This window comes from Aptenodytes patagonicus, chromosome 3 (genome assembly GCF_965638725.1).
Source record: "Aptenodytes patagonicus chromosome 3, bAptPat1.pri.cur, whole genome shotgun sequence".
Taxonomy (NCBI): domain Eukaryota; kingdom Metazoa; phylum Chordata; class Aves; order Sphenisciformes; family Spheniscidae; genus Aptenodytes; species Aptenodytes patagonicus.
The window spans coordinates 122,538,569-122,551,056 of record NC_134951.1 but is presented as its reverse complement, the minus strand read 5'-3'; the positions used below and the strand labels follow the sequence as shown (position 1 = coordinate 122,551,056).

The following is a 12,488-nucleotide window of genomic DNA, read 5'->3' as shown; positions in this document are numbered from 1 at the left end:
TTATAAGTCAAGAAGAATCCTTAATTTTTTTTTCATTTTTCCTCTACAAAAAAGTATTTAGGCTAGACATGTCAAGCAATGTTGGATTTACCATTTATTGTACATACTTGAATATAATATACTTTTTTGTAAGTAATTATTGATTATACTACGTAAATATCAACGCACATATAAATACACTATGTATTCATTTAAGAATTTCTGAATCCTCCATCTAGTAGTGCTATTGCCTTTCAAAGAGGACATTTCAAAAGAAGCCTTAAAGTTTACATGTCCCCCTGAGATACCTAGTCTGTAAGGTCACATAGCAAATGAGTGACAAATCTGGCGGTAAAAATCCTCTATTTAAACTCAGTGGTGTGAACAGAGTATGAGTAGAGGTGTTCCCAAAGTGACATCCAGAAAAGCATGTACACTAGAAAACTTGTCTTAGACTTTAGGGTTAACACTAACATCTGTGAGGTGGATAAAAGTGATTGATTTGTTAATAGTTGTAGCAAAGAATCACTGTGGTCCTGATCAAGGTTTGGCATCCCCAACTCTACAGGAAACTTAGTACTGAAGTGCTTAGTAATCCCATAAAACAGAACAGAAATAACAGGGTGTAAGCTAAACCTTACGCAGATAAGAATGTCTGGACCTGTTCTGTGGTCTTCATCATCAGAGCAGCAGGCAGGAGCTGCTACAGATTAGGACACATTTGACCAAGGTGGGGTTCCTGAACAGGACCACACAACACATGGGGACAGTAAGGATGCTAAAGAGCCTATATGCTAGCTCTAAGGGAGTGGGCAACAGAGGCTGCCCACAGCAACAGCCTTTCATTAGTCTGCTCAGGGATTCAGCATGCTTCCAGCTCAATCTCATAGCTCAGTGGAACCAAACAATCCCTGGGAAACTATTTTCATCTTAACTGGAAGTTATCTGCAGAGTTACCCCCAACCCAAACTCTCTCAAAATATAGTTATCCCCAAACTGTCATGAGATACACAGAAGATGACTCAGAGTTGGCTACTCATGAATGGAGATCTTGAGCAAATGCTTAAACTGGCTACTATGATGCCAAGAACTGAGTATTTTAAGCTTCCATTATGTTCTACAGCATGCATCTAGATGTATGCATTCAGTCAGAATGAACACCCACATATTCAGAACAAGATAAATGTATGTGTTCACTAACAAATTAACCATTTCAGCAGTAAAATGTGCACTGAACGTTACTAAAATACCAATAAAGTAAAAGGATTTACCACTGCGGAGGAGAGTTCTTCCTTAACGATTATACAAACCAGATACTTACTGAACACTGTATAAAACAAGATATATTCCCAAACCTGGAGTTATAGTACTGCAAGTTTGGGTTTGTTTGGTTTTTTTTTTTTTAATTCTTATACACATTTCACTCCACATTAACATGAATTAAAAGATGGCATAGCCCCTGGTTAAGTTGTATCTTAGTTCAGTTAAAGAACTCCCAAGAATCTAGTGCTTTATCCACAGATCCCAAGCACTTCAGAAGATTCCAGCTCTGACTGCTTCAATGATGGCTGTTTTTCATCCTAGTACCACAAGCTTTACTGGCTTTAGACATTCTTCACTTTTTGTTAGCACCTTCAGGGGCCTTGATCAGGTAGCAGCATCTCCTCATTAAAAGTCCATTTGCAGGGTCACTCAGACTTTGCAGGAACTAGGAGGCTCTGAAAGCAACATAGCTCAGATCTGGGGAAGTTTTTTTGTTTTGTTTTATTTTTAAAACACTGTTTACTCCACACAACTATTCCAAAGGCTCTCACCTCCAAAGGTTTGCAGCAAACAGTTTCAGGCTATATCCAAAGGCTTCTGAGTGTTGACAACCAGGTTATACTGAAAATTATTTCCCTGGAGAATTCATCTAAAATATGCTCTATTTATTGCACTCAGAACAGCAGTGCTTAAAAAAACCTAACAGCCCACACAAGAAGGGCTGCAGGTTGTTCAACATGAAAGGTAGATCTCCATTTATGTGTCTGAGAAAAAAGAGGAAGCCTCCATACACACTGGACAAATTCTCTCACTGTACCAGATGAGGGTACATCTGTCATGCTATCGATCAAGACTGTCCTGGTCAGCAGAGGGAGAAAGGGGTTCACTCCCAAGAGGATTACATACATGCTCCTCCTTCTCCCCAACAGCAGTCCTTCTCTCTTCCCTGACCCTAAGCTAAATCCAGTAGTAACTGCCACTGTATTTGATCAGCAGAAGACTGCATATGTATTCCCTGGTACTGAGGCATTAATTAGTCCCTTTCATCCCAGGGTAGGATTACAGGATGCAGGCACAGGGAATGAAAGCTTTCAGTTGCTTGCTACTGAGGTCTTGCTCAAAGTATTGCTAGAGCTGGAGACTTCATATCCAGCAGGGCAAGATAGTATTGATGACCTGTATTTACTCTTTGCTACATATGCCAAAATCAGTAAGTAGCATGCTGCCTCACCGTGCCATGAGGGGCGTTTCTCAAAATGGTTTCTATTTGCAAGAGAGACAGAACATAAACATTTCCGAGACAGGTCCTACACCTTTAGCTCTGCTGGTTAGCAACAGGAAGGTAGCAAAATACTCCTGTGAGCACAAGTCAGCCAGAAAACTGCAAACTACATTGACCAAAAAGTCACTACAGTGTTGTTTATTTAGTCCAAAATTGGTGTGAGCTATAACAGGAAAAAGACACTGACTGCAACTACACTAAGAAGGTTTGTCAGAATGGCAGTACTGTCTCATCAACAGGCTGCTGTTACCTTGGGAACAGTGGCTCCAGCAGAACTGTATACACCTCAGTAAGTCTTCATCCAGTTTCAACCCATGCAGTTGTAGCATTACTCAGAGGTAACATGCTTATTACAACACTAACATGTTTGGGTTTTTTTTAATACCAAGACATGCATTACAGAGCTCTCACGGCATTGTGAAGTACAGTTGTGTACTTCACCTACATATGCATTAACTCTCCATTGCAATTTTACCAGCTAACCCTAAGTCTGCAGAAAGGGTCATGTAACAACTTCAGCTGAATGGGAAAAGACATGAAGTCGAAGTTCATTACACAATGGTATGATTTTTTTTTTCCAACACAAGTAGTCTCATTCATTAGTATTATCCTGATAATGAGTAACCTGCACTATTCTTTTTTTGTGTGATACTGTTCTCTTAAACCTCTGTTCAGTTATTTATGTATAAACACATGCACTCAAGCCACAAAATATTCTGTTGAGTTCCCCACCAGCTGAAAAGCATTAGAATCTCTACTGGTCTTATTCTTCCTGCCACAGACAAGGCTTACAGGAGTGGGTTTTTTGAAACTAGATTTCACATTGAGGACAGCCTGGAGTATCTCTTGTTGTATGGTATAGATACATATAGGGACAGCACATTTGAGGAGATGATCATCCAGTGGTAAAATTGTTTGGGCTGTAGTAAAATTCCAATGGTGGTGCTTTATAGTACAAAATCTGAAGTTGTTTTCAGTGTGCAAAGCAGGCTGCAAAATAAAACACACAATTTCCAGAGAGCAGAATTCTTCCCTATTGACAAAGGGAAGAAAAATAGTACTGTATGCTAAGTCACCCAAAATTTCATGGTATTTACTTAGGAACTTCACTTGCATTATGCATACCTTTTGTCTGCAGGGATACAGCAGTAGCGGGGGGGGAAGTCCGATATAAAGATACAAGCAAATGTCTTTATTCTGACTTCTGAAATCTCCTCTGGAAACTCTGCAGGTCCTCCCGGAAAAAGAAAATCTCAATTTTTTTCCTTGGGGGAGAGTTCAGCAACAGCATGACTGATCAGAAGCTAATGTTAAATCCACTGAAGTTATAAATCCATTCCACACCAGAAAGTAGATGGTACTTTGTCAAATAGGTAGGAGGCAGAAGCATCATGACTTACAGCGTACCACACTAACAAGCTGCACCCCATCCCTGGCAAGTGCCCCTTTTAATTAGGCAGTCTTTTGCAACATGAAGGCCTAAAGACTTAAGTCACACAAGATCTTCAGATTAACACAGATTAACAGCAAGTCCAGCCAAGTTATAATTCCTGTAAGGAATTCTTTAACCTCTGTGCAAAGCAAGAGCTCCCAGCAGCTGTAATGACTCAGCACAAAAAAAAGTTGCAGTCTTTTAACTACTCTTTCTCTGAGGAAGATGATGCCAGGAAGCTAAATCTTTTTATGATTCCTTAGGTGACTGTACTATGCTAAAAGTGCAAAGACCAAGCATTCAGTGGCAGAATCTATCCCTTCCAGCATCAGGGTGAAAGGATAAAACCTAGGATGTCCAAACACTTTGGATTCAGAACCTGCACCTGCTTTATGGGAACAAAACACAGAATCCCCATCCAGCGGCGTGGGAGTAACTTCACTGTTCTACCGAAAGCAGCAGAGTAGGACTGAATCTTCACCCACCGCCAAAGAGCTGAGGCGATTTTCTAGTCCCATGTTGCAGATCCAGAATATCTGAAGACTACCATGGTAAGAAAAAGGCAGTATCTAATGATGATCCAAGCACTGACAGACAGGCACAGATGATAGACTAGGTGTTTTGCACCTCAAGAAAAGAACATCACCAAAACCAGTTTCACCACATCTAGAGTAGTAAAAGCTGTGGTGGCTACAAAAATACAGGTATTATTTTGTGTTAGCACCAAATTAGTTCCTTGGGAGTTCTTAGATGCACTTCTGAATTCCCGTGGCAAAAAAATCACATCCTGTGGCAAACAGACCTAGTTGGCACATGGGGTTATATTCCCTCCTATTCCTCAAATTGAAACTACAAACCACACAGTCCTCAGTATACACTCCTGAGAAAGTCTCTGCATGGAACAGAGGCACAGAGTGGAGAATCACACTCACACAGTGCTTACCTCAGTGTGGTCTCATGCCCTCAGCTGAGGGGGCCTTGAGCATTTACATGAATACATGTTAATTCAGCAAGTTTGCAGATAACACCAAGCTGAGTGGTGTGGTCGACACACCAGAGGGATGGGACGCCATCCAGAGCGACCTGGACAAGCTTGAGAAGCGGGCCTGTGGGAACCTCATGAGGTTTAACAAGGCCAAGTGCAAGGTCCTGCACCTGGGTCGGGGCAACCCCCGGTATCAAGACAGGCTGGGGGATGAAGGGACTGAGAGCAGCCCTGCCCAGAAGGACTTGGGGGTACTGGTGGATGAAAAGCTGGACATGAGCCAGCAATGGGTGCTCGCAGCCCAGAAGGCCAATCATATCCTGGGCTGCATCAGAAGAAGCGTGGCCAGCAGGTCGAGGGAGGTGATTCTGCCCCTCGGCTCTGCTCTGGTGAGACCCCACCTGGAATACTGCCTTCAGCTCTGGAGCCCTCAGCATAAGAAAGACACGGACCTGTTGGAGCAGGTCCAGAAGAGGGCCACGAAAATGATCAGGGGGATGGAACACCTCTCCTATGAAGAAAGGCTGAGAGAGTTGGGGTTGTTCAGCCTAGAGAACAGAGGGCTTTGGGGAGACCTTATTGCAGCCTATATCAGTACTTAAAGGGGGCTTATAAAAAAGATGGCGGCAGACTTTTTAGCAGGGCCTGTTGCGACAGGACAAGGGGGAATGGCTTTACACTAAAGGGGGGCAGATTTAGACTAGATATAAGGAAGAAACTTTTTATGCTGAGGGTGGTGAAGTACTGAACAGGTTGCCCTGAGAGGTGGATGGATGCCCCATCCCTGGAAACATTCAAGGTGAGGCTGGACAGGGCTCTGAGCAACCTGATCTAGTTGAAGATGTCCCTGTCCACGGCAGGGGGGTTGGACTAGATGACCTTTAGAGGTCCCTTCCAACCCAAACTATTCTATGATTCTATGATCATGCTGCATCATGTTTTCCTTGAAAGCTCTAACAAGCTACTTAATTTTTCACACAGATGACGGCACTGTAAATGAAAACAGATTACATAAGCACTGAGATCACAGCAGTCAAAGCTACGGAAAAATGCACAGCTAGGATGGATGCAATTTACCATATCATACCACAGACAGCATTGTTAATGCTATTCTTTTACTCTTCCATGACAACAAAAAGAGTTTCTACACACACAACTTCACACTACATTCATTAAACTCCCCACAACACATACTGGTATGCTAAAAGGCACTCCACACGACAACATCTCTTTTGATTAGTTTTGAAAGAATCTGGTTACTTACTGGTATTCAAACTTTGTCTGCAACTTAAATTTTTAAGGGATCAATAATTAAGCAATTCCCCCGTTTTCTCCCTGCCAGAAGAAAAAGAAAGAACAAATTAAGACCTTTTGGCATTGTTTTAGTTCAGACTCTGTTGTTTCACTATCAAATTATGAGTCTGTTTGCTGCCTGAGTCATCACCTTCAGAATTTGTACTGGCCAGAACCTGAACCAGTGAGCCAACACACGACCAGTGATAACTCAGGTACCACCTTAAAATAACTCAAGTGTATATAACTCCAATCTTGTGGAAACAATCATTAATAGCTCATTAATATCCTGTGCAGGTCAATCTCTGCTGCCTAATCAGTTACTGCAGGAAGGTAAGAACTTCACAAGTGAGACCGATACATATACATCCCTAGCTGAGTTAAACAAAAGCAATAACCCTTTACAACAGTGGCAGACAAGCACATCACTAAAAAAAAAAAATCAAGCACTAATCATGCTTGCAGCACTTACCTCCAGTTGTTGCAAGGTATTTGAGCAGTCATCCCACAGCTCTTATCAGAGTTGCCCAGAACAAATGTCTTCAGAAAAAAGCAGCCAATTATTCCAGCCCCAGCTACAGTTGGATGCCATCAAGAAATCTTATCAGCTGCTAGGCAAATAAGATCACTACATGAAATTATTATGCCAACAGCAGCGTCTCAAGAAAAATGTAACCTTTTAGTCTCGATCTTTCTTGCAAGTTGTTCCATGTATTTGTTCTGCAAAGAGCAATCTGATACAGGCACAGGGTCAAAGATACAGAAAGCACTCTTATCCCCAGCTTATCCTAGCCAGAACTGGCAATAAGTCTAGGAAACCAGAAGACCACTCTTTATAACCCAGTTAAGAAAAAAAAAAGTTTCATGCAGTGATTTTCAACCTGTGGCTTCAAGTCCCTGGGGGCTGCTAATTACCACCAAGAGCTGAAAAGAGTACCTGAAGAAATAATCATACTATCAGGACATTTAATTCACACCACCTTGGGCAGCAAGATCCACAGATCAGAAGCATTTACAACCACTGTTTCAGTAAATGCACATATGATAAAGGCAACTATGCATCTGCTCTAGCAATTTGAAATCCAATGTCCTGCAGTGACGCAGAGTAACAGGTAACCAAAAAGCACTCTAACCTACAGCTTCACAAGGCTTCTGTGGCCCATGCCTTTCTTCTGGTCTTAAAGAGTCCTGTTCTTCATTTTTAGGTAAAGAGAGAGGTGTTCCCCTGCATCCCTAACCCTTTTATTTGACCAATTTTTTCAGCTGTGCCTTACTGGATCTGAAAAGTATCATCTCCCTCTCCCAAATCTTGGGAATTTATACACGCTCTCACAAATATGCAAGAAAATAAGGGCAGACTCCTTTTGATTTCTTTCAACTGAAAAGACAGATGTAGGTGTAAGAGAGATACAGTGAGAGGCACTTTATCTTTCCAACCATTTGTCAGTTCTAGTCAGTATTATATCTTTAGATTTGCTTATTATTCTACCTGTTATTACAAATGAAATGAGATGAATAAATACGGTGCATCGGTTTTACAGACATTACAGTTCAGGACCTGCAGTAATAGGGCAATTCAAACACGCTGAGGAAGGACAGTTTTCATTTCTATCTAAAAAGACTTCCTCTTTTGCTGATAAAATACAGCTTCCCCTGCCCACTGTAGCAGAAAGCACTTCCCCTCAAAGCCAGTTCATAAAAGGTGGCTTTCCTTTTTTCCTTCTAGAGCATTAAAGAAGAATAAGAGTTTATTTATTTTTATAAAACACTACTGGAGCTCATAAGAACACACACATGCTTAAAAATCGTGTCTGTTCAAGCTCTACTGCACTGTCCCAACAGTTTACCTGCTTTGCTGGAAAAAGCTGCTTACGGCCTGTTAAGGGTCAGGGCAGATTATTTCATTAGGTGGCAGCCCTCACCCTGGGTTAACATACAATTGCATCCAGCTACTTTTGCGAGTAAGGGATGTTTATATGAAGACCAGCACAAGGCAAGACAAAGAAGGATATGCTTGGGGGATCAAAGATACATGCTATATTAAAAAAACCTCAAAACTTAGAGACAGATAAGGCATCACAAATAGCACTTTAAAAGAAGCACGCTATGAAAAGAACTGCAGCTAGAGTCCAGACACATAAGCAGGAGCACAGAAACTGTTTTGCAGATATTAGGTCAAGCACTATGCAAGCCACATCATTATTGTTAATAACACTAAAGAACCCAAACAGGTACCGAGTTTACCTGTTTATTTATCTGTAGCTAAACCAGCTTCCAATTACATGGAGATACATATTTATCCTAGTTTGAATGGTTGTAATTATACTGCAGAGGAGCTTTACTAAAACCAGAAACTGACAAAACAGTGTTTTCTGAAACATACTAAAAAAAATTCAAATATCCATATTTGCAAAAATACTAGTCAGAAATACAGATAATATAATGCAAAGTGTTAAATGCAAGTCATAGTTTTCTACAGACTCTTACCTACACACTAACAAATGCCATCTTGCATTTTTAACTTCTTTTAGAAGTTAGACGTAAAAGAAAAGCAACTCTGACACATTTGCACAACACAAAAAGGAATTAAAAACAAATTAGCTCATCTTTGTGCTGCATCTAGAGGTTCAATACTACCAGCAGTGACATAACTGCATTACAAGATAAAAATTATATTTTCTAAGTTCTTGGCTGTCTCTACTTAGAACTTAAAAAGGTAACAATTAAGGTACTATAGTCCTAATTTCTATTTATTTTAGTCCCATTACATTATGCAGTAGAAATTCTAGCCATATTCAACTTCATTCAGCCAATTTTACTCCAGATTTGCATCTGCTACATAAGGCTGCAGTGACAAGAGATGTAAACAGCAAGATTGTTTTACATCAGAATTTATTTTTCTTTTGGAGATCTTAAGTTATTTTTCATTTTTATTTTTTGGCTAGAGTCCAGTCAGTTTTAATACTAGTTTTCAGTGAAATCTAGGAATGTTTTATTCCTAGACATCCTAGCAACTAGAACTTTTTTCCCCCCAAAAGAAGAGTTGTCCTAGCCACCTGTATCAGTTAGTAAGAAAAGGCAGGAAATTCCTTCCCTGGATCAGAGCATTTTATCACATATAACCTCTCACTGTGGCCAGGCCCAGGTTCTTACCAGCAAGGCCTTTTTTACTGACTTGCTCTTAACTCAAAGCTTACAGTTATGCATTAGTATTTGTTTTGCTTTCTTCTGGTGCAAATTACCTTTTGTTTGCCACCACTTACTTTCACTCATCACCAGGTTCTTCATTTACTCATTTTCGCTAGATTTTTCTGTGCAATCTCCCTAACCCACTCTTCGTTCTTCCCAGTCAAGCTCACCCATTTCTGCAGATATGAAGGCATGCTGAGAACCTTCATCAGTCCTTAACAATTTCTAAGAACTGCACATTTATTGCTGTGCTTTGCTTCAATCTTTTAGATGAGAACTTCTAATATGTTCTTGAACTTCACGGTCACCCTTTATTTATCTAGTTTCCTAAGCAGGCTTCTGTATAGGAGATTCCCCATTCCTCTTTGCATTTGCACACCAGCATTTGATTTCAAGATTCCAGGTTTCTCCAGGAACTCTTAACGTAACCTTTGCTAGCCTTAGACCAGCTCAGACTCCCACAAACAAGGCAACAGTGATGAGGCAGTTCCTTTTCCAGAAGGAGATAAAGGGAGAAGAAGTTACCATTTTACACTGGAAGGCTCATGCTCAGCTACAGTCCTAAAAAATTAACCCAGTTTTAAAGGAATACTCCAGTCTTCCTTTCCCCCACAAATTAGGTTGCCATTCACCTTGAACTTGGTAGGATTGATTTGCATTTCCCTGGCAAAGTGTCTAGCTATTGTGAGCCAAATCACAGATGCCTGAAAAACAACATCAACATAGTATTGAATCTTCTCTCTGGCAGTATTAATACAACAATATTTTATATGTAATTATTATTTTCACATCACCACTTCATTTGTCACAGTGTTATGCACTGTGTCATAGTGCTCCAAAATAAACACATTCGGCAGAGTGAGCACAGAACAAAGGGCAAAAACAGCAAAGGGAATGTGACATCAACCCATCTTTACTCACTATTTTACTTTACCCTTTACAGAGGTTTTTAAAGGTGTCATCTGGCCTACTTAAAACTTTATAATATATAGAGATCACTCCCTGAGGGTCAGCCTTACTTATGCAAGCAGCTGATTGCCCTAAATCTTGCCTCAAAGGGGTTACTAAGACTACATCTTTCATCTTAGTTTGCATTCAGCTGCATCAGTCATTTTAGTTTGTAAACTATCCAGGGTACAAAGCATTAACTACTGGCATGAAACCACAAACATACATGTAAACACTTTTAAGAATTATCTCATCACAGCACAATTCCTTTCGTTTTGTATAATTAACACTACTGAAACACAGTACCCTAAAATCTGTTAAGTACTGAGCACCTTCCAGCCTGAATAGCCTCTTGCAATAGAACATTAAAAACCTGAGGAAAGTTAACAGCCAGAACAAAAAGAGAGCAGGCACCACTCAGAGCCACATTTCCAAAGGCCCACCTGTGCTGAGCTTTCTCCCTGCCTGGAGTTTTGTTTTTTTTCTTCCTTTTACAGAGAGCAGTAGTAACACAAGGATCAAGGAAGGAAGCTAGAGCAGCAAGTGCTCCAGCAGCACAGCCTATGAAGTGGCTGAGAGGACCAGCCTCAGCAGAGGGTGTGTAGGAGAACAAGGACAACCAGCAGCTCCGACAGTCCCCACAGCACCTGAGGGAACCTTTCCCTGGGCAGAGGCCTAAAGGAGCAGGGACAAGCCTATCCCATGGTAACATGTAACATCCAAGGCCTTGCAAAACAGACCTCCTAGCAGCAAAACAGCCCCTCAGCCGAGACTCCCACATCCCAACGTTCCCAAAGCCCGCCCTCCCCCCTTACTCTTAGGGAACCCAGTAGAGCGATCACAATCGCTCCCGCCTACCTGCACCCCCACATCCCCTCCCACCCTCTCCCGGCCGCCATTTTGTACTCCCCTCCTCCCCCCTCCCTCCCCCGCCTCGCCGGCTGACGTCACGGCCGGGCCCCGCCCCCTCGCGGGGGGGCGGGGCTCCGCGCGGCGGGTGCCCGGATGTGGGAGGCTCCGCCCCCGCTGCCGAGCGTTACCGCCGCTCGCGCCCCCTCCTTCGCTCCCTGTGCGCCGTTGCGGGTCAGCGCGAGCCACTGCCGCAGTGAGGGGAGCCGGAGCCGGCAGCAGTGGTGGGCCCGGCGGCGACGCCGAACACGCACAGCGAGGCCGGGGCTCGGTGCATTCAGCTGCGGGGGAGACGCCTGACGCCCACCCGCCGCCATGGTGAGGATCCTCCCCGCAGAGTCCCTCGCTCCCGCCCCGCCGGAATATTCCAGGCCGGGCCGCGGGGGTGGGGGGCGAGGCGATGGCTCCGCGGCCCGACCGCCGCTCCGCCTCGCTGCTGCTGCCCTGCCTCTGACCCGTCTCCTCCGCCTCCCGCCCCCGAGCCGTCCACGTCCTCCCGCGGGCGAGCGCCTCGCTGGGCTTCCCCCTCCCTCCCTCCCTCCCTCCGGGCCGCCGCTGTGGCCGCCCTGCGCCTCTCTCTGGGGGCAGGCACGTCCCCCCGCTTCCCCTCCGCCGCCCACGGCCGCCGCCTCGCCCCCGTGCGCCCCGCTGCCTCCCCGCCTACTCCCTCTGCCGCCTCCCCCCCCCCCCCCCCCGCCTCGGCAGCACTCATCGGGCTCGGCCCTTCCCTTTCTCCCCCCCGCCTCGCTCTCCGGCACCCCCTCACCTCACCCCCGCCCCCAAACGCGCTCCCCCGCCCCCCTTTCCCTCAGTCGGGGGGTTCGTGTTCCCCGGCCTGCGCTTCATCTGTTTTCCAGATGTATCAGCAGCGCCCTAAGCAAGCCCGGCATTTTGGTAGCGATGTCTTGTGGGGGTTGTTTTGCAATCTCAATAGGGTTCCCCCCCCCCCCCCCCGCCCTTGGTGCAGCAGCGTTTTTCTGTTCATGTGCAGACCGGAAAGCTATAATGCACGTAGCCCATGGCGGGGAGACAGGCCGGATAATGTATACTTTAATTGGTCCGGGTTTAGAAAGCTGACACTTCAGATATGATAGGTATGTGGGTTTTGAGACTGCAGGAAGAAGGTATGTCCAGGTGTGTGTATTTGAGTTGCTCTGTTTTTTAAATCATGGCGATTTAAATTTCCCTTTTACTGCCGTAAAATTAAC

The 12,488-nt window shown here is 43.9% G+C and overlaps 2 protein-coding genes across 4 annotated transcripts in view; one reads left to right on the top strand and one right to left on the bottom strand.

Annotated features, from left to right (window-relative positions):
• The window catches only part of PLEK (pleckstrin), a 63,269-nt gene extending 56,345 nt beyond the window's left edge, over positions 1 to 6,924 (bottom strand). For all 3 annotated transcript variants that reach the window (XM_076335036.1, XM_076335037.1, XM_076335038.1), the window contains exons 1-2: positions 6,707 to 6,924; positions 6,206 to 6,276 (exon numbers count right to left, since the gene is read on the bottom strand). The gene's annotated coding sequence lies outside the window, so the exon portion shown is untranslated. The remainder of the gene's footprint in view (positions 1 to 6,205; positions 6,277 to 6,706) is intronic.
• Positions 6,925 to 11,392: 4,468 nt separating this feature from the next.
• Positions 11,393 to 12,488, top strand: part of PPP3R1 (protein phosphatase 3 regulatory subunit B, alpha) — a 40,982-nt gene continuing 39,886 nt past the window's right edge. Inside the window, exon 1 of the mRNA XM_076335042.1 lies at positions 11,393 to 11,598. Within this exon, the coding sequence (XP_076191157.1) occupies positions 11,596 to 11,598 (3 nt within the window). The 5' untranslated portion in view covers positions 11,393 to 11,595. The remainder of the gene's footprint in view (positions 11,599 to 12,488) is intronic.